The sequence below is a fragment of the Oncorhynchus masou genome, chromosome 23, assembly GCF_036934945.1.
Source record: "Oncorhynchus masou masou isolate Uvic2021 chromosome 23, UVic_Omas_1.1, whole genome shotgun sequence".
NCBI lineage: Eukaryota > Metazoa > Chordata > Actinopteri > Salmoniformes > Salmonidae > Oncorhynchus > Oncorhynchus masou.
Window position 1 is genome coordinate 18220719 of NC_088234.1, and position 27500 is coordinate 18248218.

A 27500-nucleotide genomic window follows, 5' to 3' on the forward strand; every position below is an offset into this window, starting at 1 on the left:
GCATGTTTATAGATGCTGTGTGTAGCATGTTTATAGGCATTGTGTGTGTAGCATGTTTATAGACATTGTGTGTGTAGCATGTTTATAGGCATTGCGTGTGTAGCATGTTAATAGACATTGTGTGTGTAACATGTTTGCAGACATTGTGTGTGTAACATGTTTGCAGACATTGTGTGTGTAGCATGTTTATAGACATTGCGTGTGTAGCATGTTCATAGACATTGTGTGTAGCATGTTTATAGACGTTGCATGTGTGTAGCATGTTAATAGACATTGTGTGTGTAACATGTTTGCAGACATTGTGTGTGTAGCATGTTTATAGAAGTTGTGTGTGTAGCATGTTAATAGACATTGTGTGTGTAGCATGTTTATAGACATTGTGTGTGTAGCATGTTTATAGACATTGTGTGTGTAGCATGTTTATAGACGTTGTGTGTGTAGCATGCTAATATACATTGTGTGTAGCATGTTTATAGATGTTGTGTATGTAGCATGTTTATAGACATTCTGTGTGTAGCATGTTTATAGGCATTGCGTGTGTAGCATGTTTATAGACATTGTGTGTGTATAATGTTATAGACATTGTGTGTGTAGCATGTTTATAGAAATTGTGTGTGTATCATGTTAATAGACGTTGTGTGTGTAGCATGTTTATAGACATTGTGTGTGTGTAGAATGTTAATAGACATTGTGTGTAGCATGTTTATAGACACTGTGTGTAGCATGTTTATAGACATTGTGTGTAGCATGTTTATAGACGCAGTTTGTGTGTGTATCATGTTAATAGACATTGTGTGTGTAGCACGTTTATAGACATTGTGTGTATAGCATGTTTATAGACGTTGTGTGTGTTGCATGCTAATAGACATTGTGTGTGTAGCATGTTTATAGACATTGCATGTGTAGCATGTAATAGACATTGTGTGTGTAGCATATTAATAGACCTTGTGTGTGTGTAGCATGTTTATAGACGCTGTGTGTGTGTAGCGTGTTAATAGACACCGTGTGTGTAGCATGTTTATAGACGTTGTGTGTAGCATGTTTATAGACGTTGTTGGTGTGTAGCGTGTTTATAGACGATGTGTGTGTAGCATGTTAATAGACCTTGTGTGGGTAGCATGTTTATAGATGTTGTGTGTGTGTGTAGCATGTTAACAGACATTGTGTGTAGCATGTTTATAGACGCTGTTTGTGTGTGTAGCTTGTTAATAGACATCGTGTGTGTAGCATGTTTATAGACGTTGTGTGTGTAGCATGTTTATAGTCGTTGTGTGTGTAGCATGTTTACAGACGTTGTGTGTGTAGCATGTTTATTGATGTTGCGTGTGTAGCATGTTAATAGACATTGTGTGTGTAGCATGTTTATAGTCGTTGTGTGTAGCATGTTTACAGACGTTGTGTGTGTAGCTTGTTTATAGATGTTGTGTGTGTGTAGCATGTTATTAGACGTTGTGTGTGTGTTTAGCATGTTTATAGACATCATGTTTGTGTAGCATGCCTGGTGCTGTCTTCGCCTCCTTGATGCGTGACCTGCCATTGTACCTGGGCCCCCAGGAAGAGGAATTAGAGCACATTCAACAGGGGGGGGGGGTTCTAGTGTGTGTAATGGCTCCTTTTACCACCCTGTAAACTCACTCCTCTTTTTATGGTTGAGGGTGGTGGGATGGGGTGGAAGAGAAGGGAAGAGAAGGGAAGACTAGGAGGAATGAGGGATGGATGGGGGACTGTTAATGATGCAGTGAGGCTTTGGCAGTTTCACGGCTACAATTTTACGACAACAGCTATGTTTGTTTTACAGGCTTTTCACAATGTCCCTGTACTATATCACAGTCCCGCTCTCTCAAAGGCATCAATTAAACCTTCTACGTCTATATATCTTTTATAGAGGTGCATGCTGGTGGTCCTGATGGTGATAGGTGATATTCAGTGGACAGGGCTGTGAATCAGATGTACTACTCATTCGATTCTAACAAGGATACCATATTCCATATCTCTATTCTAACACTGTCATTCGGTCTCTCTCTCCACAGATCTCATTCAGATAACTCAGCCAATGCACTCTGTGCATCCGTCCATCTGTCTCTCTGATAGCGCCAGGCCAGTCTGGTCCTGTTTCAGTCCGTCTGTCCATTGACTGAGCACTGGCACCCTCTACTACAACAGAGCCACGGCACTGGAGCAAGGGATCTGTTCCAAATGGCACCGTATTCCCTAGTGCACTACGTTTGATTAGAGCACTATGGGCCCAGCGTCACAGATTACCCCGGTACTGCTGCTCATTCCATTCACCAGCTCCGGAGGTGTTACTGAACTGTCTCATTACGCACACCAGATTCCCATTCCCCTGATTAGTAATTGTATATATGTGCCCTCTGTTCACCATTGTCTTGGTCGGTTATTGTTCCCATGTCCGTTGGTCTGTGAGTACCTGTGAGTCTGTGAGTACCTGTGCGTTGTTATTTCGGCTTTCGTGCTGCGTTTATTATGATCTTGTTATTACGGGTCTGTATTTATTAGAGGTTTTACCTTGCTCTTTTGTTTGGGTTACATCCCTGTGTTTTTGTATAAGTGTTTGTTTTGGGCTTCGTCCCCGTGTCTTTTCATGGCATGTTGTATATTTTGGGTGGAGTATTAAATCCCCCTATTACGAATTCCTGCGCCTGTCTCCAATCATTTATACAACGTGACACCCAGGCCGAAAGTAGCGCAATATTGGAATACAGCCAAGGATTCTCCTCAACGATCAACAACAACGGAGAATCCACAAATCTAAACCTTAAAACCGCCAGCCTATCAATTTTATAAAGTAGGAGACCCCCTCTTGACCCTACGACCTCCTTATATCCACAGAGATTCTCAGGCATTTGCTGAGATGGTCACCACTGCCAAAAAAGTGTTTGGCCCGGCGTTCCAACATTTGTTGAGCAACTCCTCAGCTTTAATTTTGGACTAAAAGTCTGTGGGGTTTTTTCTGTGGGCACCTTGCCATTCGTTGTTGGGAAGGGGGGGACCTCATATTTAGGAAGAGATTATTCATGGATAGGCTTACATAACCTTAGCAGACACACACAAACACACACATGCAGACACACACACAGTGCCATCAGAAAGTATTCACACTCCGTGGCTTTTCCAAATGTTGTTGTGTTACGCACTGAATTTAAAATGGATTCAATGTCACTGGCCTACACACAAGACCCCATAATGTCAAAGTGGAATTACGTTTTTAGAAGATTTTACAAGTGAATTAAAAATGAAAAGCTGAAATGTCTTGAGTCAACTCCTTTGTTCTGGCAAGCCTAAATAAGTTTCATGGACTCACTCAGTGTGCAATAACAGTGTTTAACGTGATTTTTGAATGACTACCTCATCTCTGTACCCCACACATACAATTATCTGTAAGGTCCCTCAGTCGAGCAGTGAATTTCAAACAAAGACGCAACCAATGCCTCGGAAAGAAGGTAGCCTATTGGTAAATGAAATAAAAAACAGACATTGAATATCCCTTTGAGGATGGCGAAGTTATTCATTACACTTTGAATGGTGCATCAAAACAGGGAGTCATTACAAAGATACAGGCATCCTTCCTACCTCGTTTGCCGGAAAGGAAAGAAACCGCTCAGAGATTTCCCCATGAGGCCAATGGTGACATTAAATCAGTTACAGAGTTTAATGGCTGTAATAGGAGAAAACTGAGGATAGATCAACAACATTGTAATTACCCTACACTACTAATGTAATGACAAAGTGCAAAGAAGGACCTAAGTGACAGAGTGCAAAGAAGGAAGCCTGTACAGAATAAAAAATATTCCAAAACAGGCATCCTGTTTGCAATAAGACACTAAAGTAAAACTGCAAAAAATGTGTCAAAGATGTTTGGGGGCAAATCCAACACAGTACCTCACTTCATATTTCATATCATATTTCCAATATGGTGGTGGCTGCATCATGTTATGGGTATGCTTGTCACTGACAAAGACTAGAATTTTTTTAGGATACAAATAAATGGAATAGAGCTAAGCGCAGGCAAAATCCTAGAGAAAAACCTGGTTCAGTCTGGTTTCTAACAGACACTGGGAGACAAATGTACCTTTCGGCAGAACAATAACCTAAAATACTAGTGGCCTAGTTACAGTTTTGACTTAAATTGGCTTGAAAATCTAAGTAAATCTATGATCAATAACCTACTTGACAGAGCTTGAAGAATTTTTTTAAGAATTATGTGCAAACATTGTACAATCCAGGTGTGCAAAGCTCTTAGAGACTTACCCAGAAAGGCTTACAGCTGTAATTGCTGCCAAAGGTGATTCTAACATGTATCGACTAGGTCATTTTCAATATATTTGCAAACATTTCTAAAAACATGTTTTCATTTTGTCATTATGGGGGTATTGTGTGTCGATGTGTGAGAGAGTTTTTTGGGGGGGTATTCAGGCTGTAACACAACAAAATGTGGAATAAGTCAAGGCGTATGAATACTTTCTGAATGCACCGTGTACATACATACACAGCTGGAGAAGTGTGTGTGTATATATGCTGCATGTTATCTGACAATGTAAACACGTGTATTGTATTGCTTCCTAAGGCATGGTCTGTGTCATGTTGCTCCAGGTTGTTAGTGTTTGTGTATGAATGGGTCGTACTTGGACATATATGTGACTATATACTTAAAGGAAAAAAACTCAAATATCGTGAAAACTTCACCAAAACCTTTTGGGACTGTATTAACAGTGCAGTAAAAAAAAAACATCTTCCAAATGTAGTTTATGAGTGGATTTTTCCTGGAAGTCAAAACAGAGAAGGGGCATGTCTGATTCTGCTAACATCAAAACTGACCTGGGTTCAGATAAGCTATGAAAGACAAATGTATTAGTCAAGAAGGAAATATTTGGTTTAGGTTGGCTCAAATTAATGCAAAGCAGGTCATTTACAAGTCAATGCTATTGATGTTTGCCAGAACCTGTCTTTTTACAGTGGAAAGGTTTAGCATTTCCGTCACTGTATGTCTGGCTCAGGACTCGTCTACAGATGTACGAACTTATTTTCCTGCCAAGCAAATTTGCTGTAGCAGGAAAATAATCCTGCAGCAACAACAAATGTGAATTATTATGTGGATTTTAATGAATGGACATTTTTGTATGGGATGATACCTTTTTCGTAAGGGCAAATCAAGTCTGACATTTCAAAGTGGAAATGACCAACTTTAGAAGCCTTTTAAAAACTAAAATACGCTACACGATTGCATTTCCTGCTGTGCATTAATCCTCAGCAACAAAAGAGGGATCAAATTAAGATCCTACATCTGTACATCAGTGAACTGAAGCTCACTCCCTCCCAGTGATTCTCACTCTACAGATCGCAGCTCTGTCTCCGATCTTTTGTCTTTCTAAGCAACTAACTCACCGACTTTCTCTGGGACTGGAGTACATCAGTTCTCTTCCTCTTTCACCCTGAGATACTGAACACTGTAGCTGTTGTCTGTCTGTTTAAGCTGGCTGATACACGACTCACGAGTGAGGGTGTGTGGAGAGAAGAGCTGGAGAGTCTCTGATAATTCATGGAGTGTTAGGGGTTCTCATCCTCTGGTTTCATACCAAATGCTTTTCCCGATCGCATTTACAGTCTAATACTAGTACCACACACAGGAGACCTAACACAGGGTTAGAGGATAGGAGAGGAGGATGAGGAGGAGGAGGAAGAGGGGGAGTGAAACAAAGAAGGAATGCAACATTCATCCTCTTCTCTGCAATTCCCTGTCCTCTTCAGTATATCCAAGACTCATTTACTTTTTCTCCTTTTTGTAGTTTTTATTTCGATATTTTGGATTTATGTTCACCTAGAGGCTTCCTCCTCGAGAGCAAATATTTACAGTGTGAGCTTAGAGGAAATAAATGGCCCCCCATGGAGAGAGACGGAGTCCTGGCTTCACTCCAGGTGGCACGCGTCTCACACACACACAAACACAAACACACACACCATCATGGACATCAAAGGGTCTATAGTTATTTAGGGAACACGGACAAGCTAATCACAGACCTATGACTCTTAAATTCTACCGCTTACATCTCTCTCTCCCTCTCTCCTTCCCATTGTCCATTTGCCCTATTTCACATTTTCTCTCTACCCTCCCTATCTTTTTCCACTTCCATATACAGTGCCGTCAGGAAGTATTCAGAGCTCTTGAATTTTTCCACATGTTATTACATTAGTCTCATTATAAAATTGATTTAAAGTCTTTTTTTAGCTAACTACATACAATATCCCATGACAAAGCGAAAGCAGGTTTTTCGAAATTTTTGCACATTTATTGAAAATAAAAACAGAATACATTATTTACATAAATATTCAACTTGATTGAAGTCCACCTGTGCTAAATTCAATTGATTGGACATGACTTGGAAAGGCACACACCTGTCTGCATAAGGTCCCACAGTCAACACAAATAAAAAGCTGTGAGGTCGAAGGAATTGTGTAGAGGCACAGATCTGGGGAAGAGTGGCAAAACATTTCTGCAACATTGAAGGTCCGCAAGAACACAGTGGACCCCATCATTCTTAAATGGATGAAGTTTGGAACCACCCAGACTCTTCCTAGAGCTGACCGCCTGGCCAAAATGAGCAATCGGGGGAGAAGGGCCTTGGTCAGGGAGTTGATCAAGAGCCTGATGGTCACTCTTACAGAGCTCTAGACTTCCTCTGTGGAGACGGGAGAACCTTCCAGAAGGAGAACCATCTCTTTTTTTAACGGCAGGGACTGGGAGACTAGTCAGGATCGAGAGATAGATGAACGGAGCAAAGTACAGAGAGATCCTTGATGGAAACCTGCTTCAGAGCACACTGGGGTGAAAGCTCACCTTCCAACAGGACAACGACCCTAAGCACACAGCCAAGACAACACAGGTGTTGCTTCGAGACAAGTCTCTGAATGTCCTTGAGTGGCCCAGCCAGAGCCTGGACCTGATGGAACATCTCTGAGTGACCTGAAAATAGGTGTGCAGCAACGGTCCCCATCCAACCTGACAGAGCTTGAGAGGATCTGCAGAGAAGAATGGGAGAAACTCCCCAAATACAGGTGTATCAAGCTTGTAGCGTCATACCCAAGAAGTCTCGATGTTGTAATCGCTGCCAAAGGTGCTTCAAGAAAGTGCTAAGTAAAGGGTCTGAATACTTTCCTGATATTTAAGTTTTTTATTTTCAATAGATTTGCATACATTTCTAAAAACCTGTTTTAGCGTTGTCATTAAGGAAAAAAACTTTTAACAAACTTTAACAAACTTTTTTTTAACAAACTTTTAACAAATGTAACAAAATGTGGAAAAAATCAAGGGGTCTGAATACTTTCCGAAGGCACTCTCTCTCTCTCTCTCTCTCTCTCTCTCTCTCTCTCTCTCTCTCTCTCTTGTTTTCTCTCTCTCTCGTTTTCTCTCCCTCTCCTCCCCCCTCCATCCTCCCTGTCCTCCCAGGCTGTGATAGTCCTGCCAGGGTGAGAGGAAGAGAGGAAGAAAATGAGATGTTTCCCTCTGACTGCATCTATCACATTCTCTCCATCCTCTGGCTTCAGGCTAGACCTGACAACTGTTATTGGTATGGACTAGGGGTACACTGTGTCATGTTTTCCCTTTCAGTCACGTGACTTAGTAGCCTGGTCCCAGATATGTTTGTGCTGTCTTGCCAACTGCTAGGGTCATTGTCATGACAGCACAAACAGATCTGGGATCAGGCAAGATTAGTAATTTACGGGTGGCCAAGGAGAATGGGGACTCTATTGACGCAAGGTAACATGTTGTTTAAAGAGGCTTATTCTATCTTCTGTCTATCTCATCACATTCCACACATGTTTTATTTTCCTGGTCCCCACAAGAATAGTAAAACATGTCCACACACACACACGCCCAATGTCAGCTCCTCCCTGTCCAAACTAAAATATTCCTCAGTCCTGTACTTCAAGCTACCGAAGAATCCGACATTCACCTCCATCCACAGTAGGTGGCCTCTAAACACTTCCTTCCCATCTCTAGTAGTTCAGAGTCTGAAGTGTAGACAACACTAACCCTGCTAACAGCAGCACAGACGTTACCCATAACTACCACAACACCTTTCACTAGGTCAAGCCTGGTGGTGTTTCAGAAGCACAACGTCAATATGAAATCCTGTGGAAGAGATCTGCCTAACGATGGACGGTATATGGGGCAGAAATGCATGATGTAGGTGAATGGTGTTTTTATCTTTCCAAAAAAATAAAAAATACAAAGGTTTGTATAACACCTTTATATACACTGCTCAAAAAAATAAATGGAACACAAAAATAACACATCCTAGATCTGAATGAATGAAATATTCTTATTAAATACATTTTTCTTTACATAGTTGAATGTGCTGACAACAAAATCACACAAAAATTATCAATGGGAATCAAATTTATCAACCCATGGAGGTCTGGATTTGGAGTCACACTCAAAATTAAAGTGGAAAACCACACGACAGGCTGATCCAACTGTGATGTAATGTCCTTAAAACAAGTCAAAATGAGGCTCAGTAGTGTGTGTGGCCTCCACGTGCCTGTATGACCTCCCTACAACGCCTGGGCATGCTCCTGATGAGGTGGCGGATGGTCTCCTGAGGGATCTCCTCCCAGACCTGGACTAAAGCATCCGCCAACTCCTGGACAGTCTATGGTGCAACGTGGCGTTGGTGGATGGAGCGAGACATGATGTCCCAGATGTGCTCAATTGGATTCAGGTCTGGGGAACGGGTGGGCCAGTCCATAGCATCAATGCCTTCCTCTTGCAGGAACTGCTGACACACTCCAGCCACATTGTCTTGCATTAGGAGGAACCCAGGGCCAACCGCACCAGCATATGGTCTCACAAGGGGTCTGAGGATCTTATCTCGGTACCTAATGGCAGTCAGGCTACCTCTGGTGAGCACATGGAGGTGTCCGGCCCCCCAAAGAAATGCCACCCCACACCATATGACTGACTCACCGCCAAACCGGTCATGCTGGAGGATATTGCAGGCAGCAGAACGTTCTCGACAGTGTCTCCAGACTGTCACGTCTGTCACATGTGCTCAGTGTGAACCTGCTTTCATCTGTGAAGAGCACAGTGGCGAATTTCATAATCTTGGTGTTCTCTGGAAAATGCCAAATGTCCTGCACGGTGTTGGGCTGTAAGCACAACCCCCACCTGTGGACGTTGGGCCCTCATACCACCCTCATGGAGTCTGTTTCTGACCGTTTGAGCAGACACATGCACATTTGTGGCCTGCTGGAGGTAATTTTGCAGGGCTCTGGCAGTGCTCCTCCTGCTCCTCCTTGCACAAAGGTGGGGGTAGCGGTCCTGCTGCTGGGTTGTTGCCCTCCAAAGGCCTCCTCCATGTCTCCTGATGTACTGGCCTGTCTCCTGGTAGCGCCTCCATGCTCTGGACACTATGCTGACAGACACAGCAAACCTTCTTGCCACAGCTCGCAATGATGTGCCATCCTGGATGAGCTGCACTACACCTGAGCCACTTGTGTGGATTGTAGACTCCGTCTCATGCTACTACTACAGTGAAAGCGCCGCCAGCATTCAAAAGTGACCAAAACATCAGTCAGGAAGCATAGGAACTGAGAAGTGGGGGGTGTCTTGCTAATTGACTATAATTTCCACCTGTTGTCTATTCCATTTGCACAACAGCATGTTTAAGTGTTCCCTTTATTTTTTTGAGCAGTGTATATAGAACATATAAGTTCTTACTTGGACATGTTGAGGGTGGTGAGATTGTTGAGGGTGGTGAGCGACACACAGGAAGCAGTAACCTGCGGTTTAGCCTAGCGTCACACCACAGGAGGTTTGGAGGCAGCTTAATTGGGGAGGACGTGCTCAAGGTGATGACTGGAGCGGAATAAGGGGAATGGTATCAAATACATCAAACACATGGCTTATAAGTGTTTGACGCCATTTCATGTGCTCCGTTCCAGACATTATGAGCTGTTCGCTCCCTCAGCAGCCTCCTGTGTGTCACACAGCGTCTTCCTTCCTCAGAGTCTGTCTGTCTGTCTGCTTAAACACACACACACACTCTGTCTGCTCTCTGGCTCTCTGCAATTAATTAAACAGGAGTTAATAAGCAGACTGCCTTTGTCTCCACAACATCTGATTGTGATTTGGGAGTCGTTCCCATTGATGACCCTGATGCCCTCAGCACATTTCAGAGCCAGCATTTAAAAAATGTCGTCAGCAACAGCACAACAGGGGGAGCGAGAGAGAGCGAGTGTGAGGGAAAGAGAGAGAGAGAGAGAGAGAGAGAGAGAGAGAGAGAGAGAGAGAGAGAGAGAGAGAGAGAGAGAGAGAGAGAGAGAGAGAGAGAGAGAGAGCTTGGTCACCTGAGACCTAATGCACACAAACACACATCACTGTCTGTCACAGACCCCCACCAGGCCTCTCTACACACTGATAGGTCTTGGATCGACACACACACACACACACACACACACACACACACACACACACACACACACACACCTCTCCAAGGTCAGCTCCTACACCTTGGGGAAATGTGTTGATCAGGATCTTAGCACTGACTGGATACACAGACTCCTTAGTGAATCAATGACACTTGGTTACTTGTCCTTAACTCACGGTGAGCTTACAGGGCACTATATAGAATACATTTGATTGAATATGATTGACAGGCATCATGGGGCTAAGTGGTCTGTTTTCAGAGGTGAAATCGTCAGATAGCCCAGGCTGAAACCCTCTGAAATCACACTTCACCATCCATCACCACATTCAGTCACTCTCCAAAGACCCCAGGGATGTCCTTATTGACAACGGTTCCTGAAACCACTGTGCACAGAACTGGTGCATACACCAAGATGAAACCATTAGACGCATTGTAGAGGGTCCACACTCCAAAAAGTTATTTTTAAAGTAATTTTAGGCTTACATATTTATTCACGAGGCAACAAGAATGGAGTCAACATGGCTGTCCTTACCATAGATATAAAACTGCTCTATGTCTATGGTCCATACTGTGCACATTCCCCTACTTCTGTGACCTACCTGTGCACTCTTGCTGCAGCCCCTTGCCGTAGTGGCCCTTCTCACAGATACAGTCGTACTGGCCCGTGTGGGTGCCACACTTGCAGCTGGCCATGATGTCACAGCAGTCCGAACCTGCCTCGCACAGAGACGAGCAGCGGGATAGGTCCTCCTGGATGTAACTTCCTGTTGGCAGGTCTGAGGGGAGACAAGGGTCGACACAGGGGTCAAAGGTCACCCGAGGATATTTGTAAATCATTTCATAAAATTCTTGCTTGGCCATAGAAAAGGAGAGAGGAGAGATGGAAAGAAAGGAGAGGTGGAGAAGAGAGGGAGTGAGTGGAGGGTCAGAGTGGAGGGTCAACTCACTAAAAGAGGAGCGAGGGGTGATGAGAAAGGAGAGGGAAAGCGAGAGGTGAGAGAGAACGAAGGCAGAGGAGAGGAGATAGCGAGGAGAGAGAGTGATTTTGTGATATAAGCAAACCAATGAATCAAACCAAAGGCCACTGGAAGAGGTCAATATACTGGTGGGAAAAAACATTCCTGAGTAATTTTACTGATAACTGTAGTTTACTCCAATCCTGATAACAGAGTAGATTACCGTAAATTGGCCTACTACTGTATAAACACATCTGTGTTGATGAATCCGGTGGAAATGTCACGTATGCTAAGCTAGGGCTAGACATGCTTATCTGCCTCATACATAAATAATGACAAAGGGAGCAGGATTGGCTGAGTGATTGTTTGTTCTTTCTGAGAAGCGGGAACCAATCAAAGAGCATTGTGGGCCAGATGTTTTTCACACATGGCTGAGGATGGTGTTTGGTCCAGGGGTTGGCAGAGGTAGAGAAAGCAGACCTGGGTTCAAATAGCATTTGTACACTTGCAAAAATGTTAGCTACACATGATTGAGCTTGCCTGGTGCAATGGACTCAATGGCTGGAGTGGGAGCTATGGCTGAAACTGGGGCTATGGGGCTGAAGGGCTGATGCTTGAGTTGGGGTTGGCAGCGGCTCGGAGTAGACTTGGAGAGGGAGAGTCAGTAAAACAGAGACAAACGGCAGGCTTGATAACATGAACTGGCTGCCATGGCTCACACTGGATCCGTCCCAAATTACACCCTCGTCCCTATATAGTCCTATGGGCCCTGTTCAAAAGTAGTTTACTATAAAGGGAATAGGGTGCCATTTGGGATGAACCGTCTGACAACCTTATCACTCTCTAACAGGACAGATTTACCACCGTCTAGGTTCTAATATAGGCTGTGTCCCAATGGTACTCTATTCCCTTTATAGTGCACTACTTTTGACCAGGGCCCATAGGGATATATACGGAATAGGGTGCCACTTGGGACGCTGAATAGATGGCTTCGGTGCTGCATGTTGTTGTTTTATGGGCCGATGCAATTGACATCTGAAAAATGATGACTCCAAGTATTTCACCTCCTTTTTGACTCTCTGATGTTATGTGTTGGCTAGATGTGCAGAGCAAACTGTCTGCAGGACTTGGATGGGATTTTACCAAACTTCAATTTTTTATATATATACAGTGCATTCGGAAAGTATTCAGACCCCTTTACTTGTTTCACATTTTGTTAAGTTACAGCCTTATTCTAAAATGGATTAAAGAAAAACAAAACCCCCTAATGACAAAGCAAAAACATGTTTTTAGGGATTTTTCCAAATGTATTAAAAGTAAAAAACAGAAATACCTTATTTACATAAGTATTCAGACCCTTTGCTATGAGACTCGAAATGTATTTATTTATGTATTTTATTTCACATTTATTTAACCAGGGAGGCCAGTTGAGAACAAGTTCTCATTTACAACTGCGACCTGGCCAAGATAAAGCAAATCAGTGCGACACAAACAACAACACAGAGTTACACATGGAATAAACAAACACACAGTCAATAACACAATAGAGAAAAATCTGTGCAATTGAGGTAAGATAAGGGAGGTAAGGCAATAAATAGGCCATAGTGGCAAAATAATTACAATTTAGCAATTAAACACTGGAGTGATAGATGTGCAGAAGATGAATGTGCAAGTAGAGATACTGGGGTGCAAAGGAGCAAAGAAATAAATAACAATATGGGGATGAGGTATTTACAACGAGAGCATACAATCACAGTGGTGGGTAGTATATGGGGCTTTGGTGACAAAACAGATGGTACTGTGATAGACTGCATCCAATTTGCTGAAAAGAGTGATGGAGGCTATTTTGTAAATGACATCGCCGAAGTCAAGGATCGGCAGGATAGTCCGTTTTACGAGGGTATGTTGGGCAGCATGAGTGAAGGATGCTTTGTTGGGAAATAGGATTCTAGATTTAATTTTGGAATGGAAATTGAGGTGCAGGTGCATCCTGTTTCCATTGAGCATTCTTGAGATGTTTCTACAGCTTGATTGGAGAGCACCTGTTGTAAATTCAATTGATTGGACATGATTTGGAAAGACACACACCTGTCTATATAAGGTCCCACAGTTGACAGTGTTGGTCTGTGCAAAAACCAAGCCGAAGGAATTATCCGTAGAGCTCTGAGATAGGATTGTGTCGAGGCACAGATCTGGGAAAGGTTACCAAAAAATGTCTGCAGCGTTGAAGGTCTCCAAGAACACAGTGGCCTCCATCATTTTTAAATGGAAGACGTTTGAAACCCCCACGACTCTTCCTAGAGCTGACCGCCGGGCCAAAATGAGCAATTGGGGGAGAAGGGCCTTGGTCAGGGAGGTGACCAAGAACCGGATAGTCACTCTGACAGAGCTCCAGAGATCCTCTGTGGAGATAGGTGAACCTTCTAGAAGGACAACCATCTCTGCAGCACTCCACCAATCAGGCCTTTATGGTAGAGTGGCCAGACGGAAGCCACTCCTCAGTAAACGACACATGACAGACTGCTTGGAGTTTGCCATACGACACCTTGAGGACTCTCAAACCATGAGAAACAAGATTCTCTGATGAAACCAAGATTGAACTCTTTGGCCTGAATTCCAAGCATCACGTCTGGAGGGAACCTGGCACCATCCCTATGGTGAAGCATGGTGTTTGCGGCATCATGCTGTGGGGATGTTTTTCAGTGGCAGGGACTGGGAGACTAGTAAGGATTGAGGGAAAGTTGAATGGAGCAAAGTACAGGGAGATCCTTTATGAAAACCAGCTCCAGAGCGTTCAGGACCTCAGACTGGGGTGTATGTTCACCTTCCATCAGGACAACAACCCTAAGCACACAGCCAATACAACGCCGGAGTGGCTTCGGGACAAGCCTCTGAATGTCCTTGAATGGCCCAGCCAGAGCCTGGACTTGAACCCGATCGAACATCCTGGAGAGACCTGAAAATAACTGTGGAACGACACTCCAACCTGACAGGGCTTGAGAAGGTTTGCAGAGAAGAATGAGAGAATCTCCCCAAATACAGGTATGCCAAGATTGTAGCGTCATACACAAGAAGACTCAAGGCTGTAACCGCGGCCAAAGGTGCTTCAACAAAGTACTGAGTAAAGGGTCTAAATGTGATTTTTTATTTTTTTATTTGTAATAAATGTGCAAATATTTCTAAAAAACAGTTTTTCGCTTTGCCGTTCTGGGTTATTGTGTGTAGAATTATGAGGGGTGGAAAACGATTTAATCCATTTTAGAATAAATAAAATCAAAATCAAGTCAAATCAAATTGTATTTGTCACATGCGCTGAATACAGCAGGTGTAGACCTGACAATGAAATGCTTAGCGGGGGCACCGGTGTTTAGGTAATTGAGATAATTATGTACATGTAGGTATAGTTATTAAAGTGGCTATGCATAGATAATAACAGAGTGGTAGCAGAGTGGGGGGGTGAAAATAGTCTGGGTAGCCATTTGATTAGCAGTTCAGGAGTCTTATGGCTTGGGGGTAGAAGCTGTTTAGAAGCCTCTTAGACCTAGACTCAGCTCTCCGGTACCGCTTGCAGTGCGGTAGCAGAGAGAACAGTCTATGACTAGGGTGGCTGGAGTCTTTGACTATTTTTAGGGCCTTCCTCTGACACCGCCTGGTATAGAGGTACTGGATGGCAGGAAGCTTGACCCCGGTGATGTATTGGTTGTAACGTTACGAAATGTGGAAAAAGTCAAGGGGTCTGAATACTTTCTGAATGCACTTTCTGAATGCACTATATATCTTAGTCACAATGGGCTGCCTGTATGCAAAGTTGAGAAAAACATCTTCCACTCAATCTTTCCTTCCCACAAATCTCCCATTGACATTGTACTGTAAAACCTGATTCACATAAGCCTTCAAGTGTCAGCCTGGGTACCAGTCTCTTGTGCTATCATTAAACTCCTTGCCACTCCTTTATGAAAATGTATTTGGCATGACACGCGAGTCAAATAAAATTGTATTCGTCATTGTGCTGAATACAACAAGTGGAGACTTGACAAGAAGTGGCAAAGAGTGGATCGACTGGTACTCAAACTATTCAGTTGCTCATTCCCCTCACCTTCGTGCAGCGCACGGCGAGCCAGGGCCTCAAACTCGGCGAAGTTGTGCACCAGGTAGCAGTGCTGGTCCTTGGGATGCGAGGCCATGTCATTGAGCTCACGGATGTTCCCCTGCCAGATCCCCAGGGTGTAGATCTCCACCCCCTGCGCCCTCAGAGCGGCCGCCACCGGGCGAGGGTCGCCCCCGTTGGAGTAGCCGTCCGTTATCAGGAAGATCACCTTGGTGGCGTTGGCCCGCGAGTGACGCAGGATTTGCTGCGGGGGGGGAGAAGATTGGGAATAATTAATATATGTGTGAATGAATGGTGGATGTAGTTGGATCATGATATTGTGGTATTGTGAAAGTGTGTGTGTGTGTGTGTGTTACGGTGTGTAACTCCATGAATATAGCAAATGCATTCATGTGGTTTGAAAGATACCATTGCTTGGTACGCAGAATGATATTAGTTAACTGCACATACAACCTCCCCAACACACACACACAACCCCACAATTCTGTGAGACTTACTCCCCGAAAACAAAATGGACATTGGCAAGTCAAGCAATAGAGAGAAGAGAAGAAAAAAGCAGCAATGACCCTCTCCTCTAGTCTGATAGGTCTGCTGTCAGCTAACCACTAGAACAGTAGAACAACCCTACTATAGCAGCTGCCCCACACCTGGGTTCAAGCACTATTAGAAATCATTTCAAATACTTTATCCCTGTTTGATGGCGCATGCTTGGCAAAATGGGACGAATATGATAGTCCCAAAAAGTGTAACCACCACCCATCTGGCATCTTTAGGCAGGCTGAAGCGAACTTTCAAAGTATTTCAAAGATTTCAAAATCATATTTGCAGGACAGGACTCCCTCAGACACGGGCTCTGGTTCACAGCAATATGTTTTGCTGCAGTTGACAATCAATGACTGTACAATTAGACGGGACATTAAAGACACAGAGAAACATTATTTTTTTTCTCCCTGCGCAGAAATCCTGGAGAGAAAAATGCTATACTGTCCTGTACCCAACATGCAAGGCCAAGCCAGACCAGACCTGCTACAATACTGTATAGTTGGTATGTTTGTTTGTAATGAAATGGAATTGTATTATTTAAACCTTTATTTAACTAGGCAAGTCAGTTAAGGACAATTTTTTATTTTCAAATACGGCCTAGGAACAGAACGACAGATTTGTACCTTGTCAGCTCTGGGGTTTGAAATTGCAACCTTCCGGTTACTAGTCCAACACTCTAACCACTAGGCTACCCTGCCGCCCCATATATATAGATGAGATGAAGAGGAGAGTGACAAGAGGAGGACAAAGACAGTGAAGATACTGTAGGGAAAGAGTGAAGAGAGATTGAAGGAGCGATATTACACCCTGACTACACCGCTCGTGTCGTGTGCGCAAAATACATTTAGAAATCTATGTTATTCAACTATTGCACCCACACTGCTCACGCGTGTCAACGAGTGTCTGCGTTGCCAAGGACTAAAATAGAAGTCAGTTCTAGTTGTGACGCAAATCGTGCCGCAAGTCCTGCCTCTCCCATCTCCTCATTGGTTTATAGAAGCAGATATGGTGGTGAAGAAGGGGTTGCCACAGCTGAGTGTATATATATATATATATATATAGAGAGAGAGAGGTATATATAGCTATATACACACACTGGTTCCTCTATCGCATATGAAACAGTTGTGGGCCTCACTAATTGTAGGATTTGGCAGCTGGTAAAGCGAAACACCTTTTGGCATGACGCCTCTGTGTGTGTGTGTGTGTGTGTGTGTGTGTGTGTGTGTGTGTGTGTGTGTGTGTGTGTGTGTGTGTGTGTGTGTGTGTGTGTGTGTGTGTGTGTGTGTGTGTGTGTGATTGATTGAAAGAAGAACTGTGCCAATCACCATATAAGTTCAAATAAGAAAAAGCCTGGAAGGAGGTGAGATGACTAGAAAAGATTTAGTTGACCTTTTTATGTGTGGATTAATTGTCGGAGTGGAGGACCTTGTGCATTTCAGGTAAAAAAACAACTCAATGTTTATATCCCAGGACAAATTAGCTAGCATCAGCCAGCTAGCTAAATAGGACAAATTAGCTAGCAGCAGCAAGCTAGCTAAATAGGACAAATTAGCTAGCAAGTGCAAGCTAGCTAGTTAAATTGCCAAAAATGTTTAATGCTTTTCGACCTGTCCCCAAATTAATGTAATTGGTTCAGAGTTTGTTTTGATATTTCAACTTGCGTGTCGTGATCACGTCTGGTGTGGGGGTACAAAATAAAATGATGCACGGTGGCGCACGCAGCCGGTCTAATTGGCTTCAAGCGTCTCCAGCGGGGTAATGTAATTACTCCTCTCCTCAAAGTCACCCTGGTTCTCATCCCAAAATCCCAGTCCTGGCTGCTGCCCGCTCCCAGCTGTCAGTGCACCCTGGCAGGCTGCATAGTTATGGTATGGGCCCTCCCTGGATCTCCCCTAGACCTAACTCCTGTCTGCTGTCACCAAACCACAGTGATGTCTTTGCGGCCTGAGGAGGGGGTGGAGTAGAGGTGAGGAGAGGAGAGAGAGACATGACTGAGAGAGAGGTTTGTGTCAGGGTGTTTCTGGGTCTTTTATGGGGCGGTTGTTCAAAGGGCTGTGGGTCCGTAGTGGTTCGTGTTATGGTGTAAGACGATGACTGATGGCTGGTGGTGAAGAAGGGGTTGCCACAGCTGAGTGTGTATAGATATAGAGAGTATATATAGCTACATACACACACTGGTTCCTCTATCGCATATAAAACAGTTGTGGGCCTCACTAATTGTAGGATTTGGCAGCTGGTAAAGCAAAACACCTTTTGGCATGACGCCTCTGTATGTGTGTGTGTGTGTGTGTGTGTGTGTGTGTGTGTGTGTGTGTGTGTGTGTGTGTGTGTGTGTGTGTGTGTGTGTGTGTGTGTGTGCATCACATGCATTTCCTCAACAATGTACTTGGCAGGTCCTACTGTGTGATACATCCTTCTAAGAGAGATAAAAAGCAGCAGTGGAAGGGTGTCTGTATTTGAGTTTAGATATCTGTCAAAGCATAGAGATAGGAGAGAGAGAGAGACATGGGAGAGAGAGAGAGATATAGAGAGCTAGGAGAGAGCTAAGAGAGAGAGGGGGAGAGAGCGCTAGGAGAGAGCTGAGAGAGAGAGAGAGAGAGAGAGAGAGAGAGAGAGAGAGAGAGGGAGTCCAAAGAGTCCACAGAGTTTAAGGAAACTTTGCCGCTGTGCGTTCCAAAACGCCTCACACACTTTGGCAAGAGAGCAGAGAGGAGATGAGTGCTCCATATGTGCGGAGCTGCTGGGGGAGATATTCACATGCACACAAACACACACACACACACAAACACACTGTTGTTAAAGAAGGAATGAAAGAGTGGTGCATCTGAACAGATGCTACATTGCCTTAAGTGGGGCTCATTGTTTGGGATATGACAAGGGCCAGATGCCAGACTACAGAAGATGTTGCCAAGAGCTTCTACCACCTTATGGGGCCATCATGGTGACAATTTCCTCAAGCCATTCATCCAATCAAATGGGATCTATGTGAATGAATATCAAATAAGTCCCCCTCCCTCTCTCCCTCTCCCTCGGCAGCCCAGTGTCTTTGATCAAGGCTCAGACACACCTGTCTCTGTACGAGCTGTAGGTAATCCCAGCTGTATGGCTGCTCTATACCTGTGGCCATATGCTTACAAGATACAGTACCAGTCAAAAGTTTGGACACACCTACTCATTCAGGGGTTGTTCTTTATTTTTACTATTTTCTACATTGTAGAATAGCAGTGAATGCCAGGTCATCTGATGCAGCACTCCATCACTCTCCTTCTTGGTTAAATAGCCCTTATACAGCCTGGAGGTTTGGTCAAAGCATCACACCTCCTCCTCCATACATCATGGTGGGAACCACACATGCGAAGATGATCCGTTCATCCATTCAGTTGGAAAAACATCTAAAAAATCACAAAAATCGCAAATTTGGACTCATCAGACCAAAGGACGGATTTCCACCGGCCTAATGTCCATTGCTTGTGTTTGTTTCTTGGACCAAGCAAGTCTCTTCTTCTTGTTGGTGTCCTTTAGTAGTGGTTTCTTTGTAGCAATTTGACCATGAAGGCCTGTATCACGCAGTCTCCACTGAACAGTTGATGTTGACATGAGTCTGTTACTTGAACTCTGTGAAACATTTATTTGGTGCAGTTAACTCTAATGAACTTATCCTCTGCAGCAGAGGTAAATCTGGGTCTTCCTTTCTTGTGGTGGTCATCATGAGAGCCAGTTTCAAGATTGCCTTTGATTGTTTTTGCAACTGCACTTGAAGACACTTTGAAGTTCTTGAAATTTTGTCGATTGACTGATCTTCATGTCTTAAAGTAATGATGGACTAAAATTCCACAAATGAACTTTTAACAAGGCACACCTGTTAAATAAAATGCATTACAGGTGACTACCTCATGAAGCTTGTTGAGAGAATGCCAATAGTGTGCAAAGCGGTCATCAAGGTGGCTACTTTGAAGAATATAAAATATAAAGTACATTTAGATTTCTTTAACACTTTTTTTGGTTACTATATGATTCCATGTGTGTTATTTCATAGTTTTGATGTCTTCACTATTATTCTACAACGTAGAAAATAGTAAATAGTAAAAAAAGAAAAGAAAGAAAAACCCTGAAATGCGTAGGTGTGTCCAAAATGTTGACTTGAACTGTACTTCCAAGTAGTGTTGAGATGCACCCAGGGAAGTAACAATGTCTGCCCGATGCAGGCTGGGATTTTTTGCTGTCAGCACACCTGATATAGGAATGATGAAGGAATATTCTCATCGGTTCACTGAGGTAAAATGGAGGCCGGGTCACTGAGGTAAAATGGAGGACGGGTCACTGAGGTAAAATGGAGGACGGGTAACTGGGGTAAAATAGAGGACAGGTCACTGAGGTAAATTGGAGGACGGGTCACTGAGGTAAAATGGAGGATGGGTCACATGGGTAAAATGGAGGACTATGCCTTCCTATCATTCTGCTATGCCTTCCTGTCATTCTGGATATGCTTTCCTATCATTCTGGTATGCCTTCCTATCATTCTGTTATGCCTTCCTATCATTCTGCTATGCCTTCCTGTCATTCTGCTATGCCTTCCTATCATTCTGCTATGCCTTCCTGTCATTCTGCTATGCCTTCCTATCATTCTGCTATGCCTTCCTGTCATTCTGCTATGCCTTCCTATCATTCTGCTATGCCTTCCTGTCATTCTGGATATGCTTTCCTATCATTCTGGTATGCCTTCCTATCATTCTGTTATGCCTTCCTATCATTCTGCTATGCCTTCCTATGATTCTGCTATGCCTTCCTATCATTCTGCTATGCCTTCCTGTCATTCTGCTATGCCTTCCTATCATTCTGCTATGCCTTCCTATCATTCTGTTATGCCTTCCTATCATTCTGTTATGCCTTCCTATCATTCTGTTATGCCTTCCTATCATTCTGTTATGCCTTCCTATGATTCTGCTATGCCTTCCTATCATTCTGCTATGCCTTCCTGTCATTCTGCTATGCCTTCCTATCATTCTGCTATGCCTTCCTATCATTCTGTTATGCCTTCCTATCATTCTGTTATGCCTTCCTATCATTCTGCTATGCCTTCCTATCATTCTGTTATGCCTTCCTATCATTCTGCTATGCCTTCCTATCATTCTGCTATGCCTTCCTATCATTCTGTTATGCCTTCCTATCATTCTGTTATGCCTTCCTATCATTCTGTTATGCCTTCCTATCATTCTGCTATGCCTTCCTATCATTCTGCTATGCCTTCCTATCATTCTGTTATGCCTTCCTATCATTCTGTTATGCCTTCCTATCATTCTGTTATGCCTTCCTATCATTCTGTTATGCCTTCCTATCATTCTGTTATGCCTTCCTATCATTCTGTTATGCCTTCCTATCATTCTGTTATGCCTTCCTATCATTCTGTTATGCCTTCCTATCATCCTGTCATGCCTTCCTGTTATTCTGTTATGCCTTCCTATCATTCTGTTATGCCTTCCTGTCATTCTGATATGCCTTTTTTTCTTCCTCCAGAATATATATCTTATTCCAGAGTGGATAAATACAAACCAAATGCGAACGGAAAACAAGAGCCAGCCGCCCCCCCCCCCCCCCGGTCGGAAGTTGAGAGTGCTTGTTTTGACATGGTATCTGTTCTTGGCAAGAACAACTACAACCCCGAGCCAAGTTAGCGGACAAAAAAACATAACACAAAACACTACCCCCCCCGGACAGACGCTAGTAGACTCAACTTTGCCACCATTGAGCAATATCTCAGAGGTGTGCATACTTTATATATGGGTCAGTTTCAGCAGAATTTTGACAAAGTCAATTCTCTAAGATGACATTTGATCTTTATTCCGCCCAAACATGTTTTCGAATGGTAGACATGACAGCTTCCTCTCTCTGTCTCAACATATACTAGGAAGGGGAATGGTTTAGTTTCAGTTGTCTAATAAAGGCTTTACATTCTTAAGGATTTCACCAAACTCTATATTTGTTTCATTATATCTAGACAGGGAAGCACAAAACCCAACACTAGAACACAAGAATCCTGTTCATAGACTTATTCATTTCCATTCATTCATTGTTTCTCTGATGCCCTACCTACACTCCCGCAATGGGCAGTCTCTCCTTAGGCATCTGCCAAACCACCCCGCTATATTCTGCTAATAACCTCCATATTAGTGGTGCCCTCATTTTAAAAACTTTCGAAACTCAATTCCAACAAAACCTCCTTAAACACAGGAATGACAGAGTAGCATAACTCTGTTTAGTATACCTCCATTCCAGTGACAGTTATAGACACAAGAGCTGTGTTTTACACATACTAACACACTGTATTCTACATAATGACTATATACTACATTCTATATACTATTAGGTCATTTTAGTGTCCTGTAAATGAACGGTATCCTTTCAGTTGATGTACAAGTGCTTTGCCTGTCTACAGGAAGTTGATGCTGTTGCTATGCAACCTCTTGCTAGCTTGTTAGCATAGCAAATTCCTAGCTAGACATGTTCCGACTTTGGGTGTGTTATTAAATTCAGTCTGGATTGCCAGATTGCGATCTGGGCATTTATAAATTCAGATCATTGTTAGATTGTCTGTTTGTAAATTCAGAGCATTTCGAGCGCACACTGGACGCTCTGGCCGATGAGTAGGTTCGATCCGAGTGTTCTGACCTCAGAACGGCAGTCAAGCACCCAAGCTAACTGGCTAACTTGCTAGCTACTTCTAGACACAAATGAGAGAAAACCTCACCTTGACCATTTTACTTACCATAGCACCGAGAGCATTGGTGATTGTAACTGTGCTACTGGCAACAATTTAATTATGCTTTTCTGCTGACTTTTACTGACACAAGCCATATTCAACTGGCGTTGAGAGTTTGTAAATTCATCAGTTATTCTGTGTTCTGGCACAGGTACACTCAGACGAGAGTCGTCTGAAATCGGAGTAGATAGCCAATTTACGAACGCACCCGAATGTCCATTGAGAACACACAACAACTATACCACTGAGGTAAACTAAGAACAGGAATAATCAAGTCAATAAACTTTGGGTAGTTAGTTAGATAGCATATAGTTAAGGTAGCTAGCTGACATACCGGTACATACTGCTGTAATGATATGCTATGCGGTTCATAAGGATAGCGTAGCAAACAAATTGCCAACAGAACGTGTAAGGTAACGTATTTGAAAAGTCATTACTTTCTTACATTGATCAAAATGTTCTTAACATTTGTCCAAATTGGTTAAAGCAATGAATTTGTATCCGCTCTCGTTGGACTTTGGCTGCATATTTTCTGCCATTTTCTTCAAATCTGAAAATGTGAAGCCACGCCCATTTTCTCAAGAATTACATTATGGGCTTTGTATTTTGGCAAATGTAGTACGACATCCAGGAACATTTGGCATACTACTGTAATATAGCCATACTATGATCTATAAGCATACTATTGTCATGACGTTGGCCTCTTTGGGTATAGCCAGCCCCATCCCCCTCTCCCTGCCTCCCCCTCGCCTCCTTCAACTAGGCTGCTGTGGTCAGAGAGACGTGGTAAATTCCTGAGGATCTCCTCATGGACACACAGTATAGATAGAGAAATTTTTTATAGAGAACAAAGGAATTCCTTCCACCTCACAGAACTTGAGGTACGAACAAATTTCATGTTCCGGAGAAAGTATAAAAGATCGGTGAAGAATCCAGCAGCGAACTGGTCCATTTGTCACAACTTGGGGAGGCTCATGGGAGACGGTGTGGCCACTTTACCATAACGCTGTTTATATAATAGCCTCAGATATGAGGTTTACATCTAATTGTTGTATAATATGAATGAGTGAGTATGATACTGTTTACACAATTTTACAATGTGATTTTGGACTGTTTAATGAAGGACAACTCAAAAAGAGTATTGGAGTTAACTAAATCAGAGGACCGCCCCTGAGCCCAGTTAGGGTCAGACGTCCTGGGACAGCCCTTTTCTGCCATTCCGAATAAAACCTTTGAGAAATTATCACCAGACCATGTTTTCCTCCATTAGGAGGAGACACAGGTTGTAGACCATTGCTGAATCTTTTAACAATACCACGTGGTTAAACTCTTAGACTATCGATACCGACAAAATAAGAACAAGTCTTTGATATTAATTACTAGTCTGCAGCTAGGAATTCGTTATCATTGAACGCGAAGAACGACAACCGCCGAAACATCCATTCTATAACAAATGAATGAATGTCACTCTGAACCAGCCACTATAACCACGACAGAGAGAGAGAGAGAGAGAGAGAGAGAGACGAAACTCGCCAACAGAAACAAACTTTTCACCAGCGATCAAGACGAACCACTGAGTGTAAATATATTGATTGATTGCAATTGTTCCCAAAAGAGTGAGCGTTCATGTGCAAAGGATTAGCATTTCAATTGTTATAATTATCACTCTGTAGTGACTTCTTAGTCGACCCCCACTTCCCCTTTTGTCTAAAAAGCCGCGTTGCCGGTTTAGCCCACTAGCGCACATTCTCCTATCATTTCTTGTAACCACATTTACCTTGTTTGTTTATTTGTTTATGCATTTCTGTGAATTACTTAGTTAGTAATAAATACATTATTTAAGACAATGTATGGATGACTCATAGTGAAGACTGGGTTCGTGCAGATAACCAACAATTTACGACGTTTGGAATGAAACTAACATGAGGTAGTTTATGTGTCGGGGGGCTGGGGTCAGTTTGTTATATTTGGAGTACTTCTCCTGTTCAATTCGGTGTCCTGTGTGAATCTAAGTGTGCGTTCTCTAATTCTCTCCTTCTCTCTCTCGGAGGACCTGAGCCCTAGGACCATGCCCCAGGACTACCTGACATGATGACTCCTTGCTGTCCCCAGTTCACCTGGCCTTTCTGCTGCTCCAGTTTCAACTGTTCTACCTTATTATTATTCGACCATGTAGGTCATTTATGAACATTTGAACATCTTGGCCATGTTCTGTTATAATCTCCACCCGGCACAGCCGGAAGAGGACTGGCCACCCCACATATGCTCTCTCTAATTCTCTTTCTTTCTCTCGGAGGACCTGAGCCCTAGGACCATGCCCCAGGACTACCTGACATGATGACTCCTTGCTGTCCCCAGTCCACCTGGCCGTGCTGCTGCTCCAGTTTCAACTGTTCTGCCTCATTATTATTCGACCATGCTGGTCATTTATGAACATTTGAACATCTTGGCCATGTTCTGTTATACTCTTTACCCGGCACAGCCAGAAGAGGACTGGCCACCCCACATAGCCTGGTTCCTCTCTAGGTTTCTTCCTAGGTTTTGGCCTTTCTAGGGAGTTTTTCCTAACCACCGTGCTTCTAGCAGTGCTTGCTGTTTGGGGTTTTAGGCTGGGTTTCTGTACAGCACTTTGAGATATAAGCTGATGTACGAAGGGCTATATAAATTGATTTGATTTGATTTGATGTAAAGTAAATAATTCATTAATTCGAAGACTAATTGATCAGATAAAATATATGAAAAGTTATTTTAGGAAATGATAACTTTGTAATCTGAATATTTTTCCTTGGCGCCCCGACTTCCTAGTAATTACGGTTACATGATTAATCAGTCTAATCGCGTAATACTAATTACAGAGAATCTTTGATTAAAAACTATGTCTTCAGTTCATGATAGTAAAGACACGACACTATATACTCAATTTACATCACAAATAGTACAGTTAGTGTGGTTAGTATGAGTATAGGAACACAGCTAAGGTGAAAAGGGGCCAACAACTCAAAGAGTTTGTCTGCGTGCGAAAAGGCAGCATATTAACTCTATAGTGCACTATTTTTGACCAGTAGTCATAAACCTATAGGGAATCTCAGAATCTGGTGTCAAATAAGTCAAAATGAATTCCAGTATATAAGAACTAGGGTGCCATTTGGGATGTAACCCTTGTCAGTCTGATGCTACACAGATACACATCGTGAAAAGCAAAGCCAGTTCTCATTGAATAAGCAAACCCTATGGAGTCCTATTTTTATTAGAGATCTGCACGTCACCACTACTTCAGTAACTGTCCAGTCTAGCAACAGTAAGAGATGGGGAGTGGACACTCACTCACGTAATTACCAGAGACAGTGGAGCAAAGTAAAGGGCCCCTATATTACAAGCTTTGCTACTTCCTGTCATAACAACCATCAATCAAACCAACACAAGAGGAAAGATGAGAGATGGTGTGTGCGTGTGTGTGTGTGTGTGTGTGTGTGTGTGTGTGTGTGTGTGTGTGTGTGTGTGTGTGTGTGTGTGTGTGTGTGTGTGTGTGTGTGTGTGTGTGTGTGTGTGTGTGTGTGTGTGTGTGTGTGTGTGTGTGTGTGCGTGTGTGTGTGTGTGTGTGTGTGCGTGCGTGTGCGCGTGTGTGTGTGTGCGTGTGTGCGCATGGGTGTGTGCATGTGTGTGTGCCCATGTGTGTATGTGTGTGTGCAAAATATGCTGCTAGTACATTGACAGAATGCATTTGGGGGGAATGATACATTTAAAATGTCACTGTGTTCCAATCATAATGCATATACTGTAATTAAACATTTAGAAGGCAGCATGTTCCCATCAAATGTGACAACCCGTGTAATTGGACAGGGAGGATGATTGAGGGGGGAAGGTGATTCAACATGGGCAGAGAGAGAGAGAGAGAGGGGAGAGACCTGCAAGCTAGACAGACAGATCTAGACAATGTGAGTGAGTGAGTGAGTGAGTGAGTGAGTGAGTGAGTGTCCCTTCCCCTGTAGTGTGGTCTCAATCAACTCCAGATGGGGTGGATTGACCTGGCGAGGGCTCTCCGTGCTGGCATTCGCCTCCAGCCTCCAGCCCCAGTGAGCCCAAGTCCCACTTCCCAAAGACAACAGCGAGGGAAGCAACGCAGACGGATATGGTCTCTGTAACAGACCTGACAGATCATGACTGAGCCTTTAGGATCCACTGGGATCTCCTGTACTAACCCTGGACCAGTCCACTTAGTTAAGCCTGCAGTAATCTCTCTCTCTATCCTCTCTCTATCAAATACAAGTTCAGATTGCTTTATTGGCATGAAATACAATTAGATATTGCCAAAGCAATATAGCGGTACAGCATTTCAGTAAACACAGAACAATGCAATGAGGATAATGAAATGTACATGGATGATGTTTACACTATGTATTATTCAGAGGTTATATACAATGGAAATACTTCAGGGAATGAATGTTAGTGGAGTGTCATTCGACCTATGGTAATATCCATATCTGGCAGTAATATTTGCGGTTTCTCGCTCACCCAGAATAATTCCCAGCTTTATGTCATTAGTAAATGCACAGAAGTTGGGAATTGATTGAGATATTTTCTTGGAAAAATATGATCTTATTTGGGAGTATTTCTCGTAGTAGAGGAAAAAGCGAATCTCTGTTTCTACCTCCCCTGTCGTACAGTGACCACACGGACGTTCCTCTTTGGGT

General features: G+C 43.3%; 1 protein-coding gene across 1 annotated transcript in view; it reads right to left on the reverse strand.

Annotated features, from left to right (window-relative positions):
* The window catches only part of LOC135510481 (sushi, von Willebrand factor type A, EGF and pentraxin domain-containing protein 1-like), a 160141-nt gene that overhangs the window by 100050 nt on the left and 32591 nt on the right, over nt 1-27500 (reverse strand). Inside the window, exons 2-3 of the mRNA XM_064931454.1 lie at nt 15498-15753; nt 11045-11221 (exon numbers count right to left, since the gene is read on the reverse strand). Of these exons, the coding sequence (XP_064787526.1) occupies nt 11045-11221; nt 15498-15753 (433 nt within the window). The remainder of the gene's footprint in view (nt 1-11044; nt 11222-15497; nt 15754-27500) is intronic.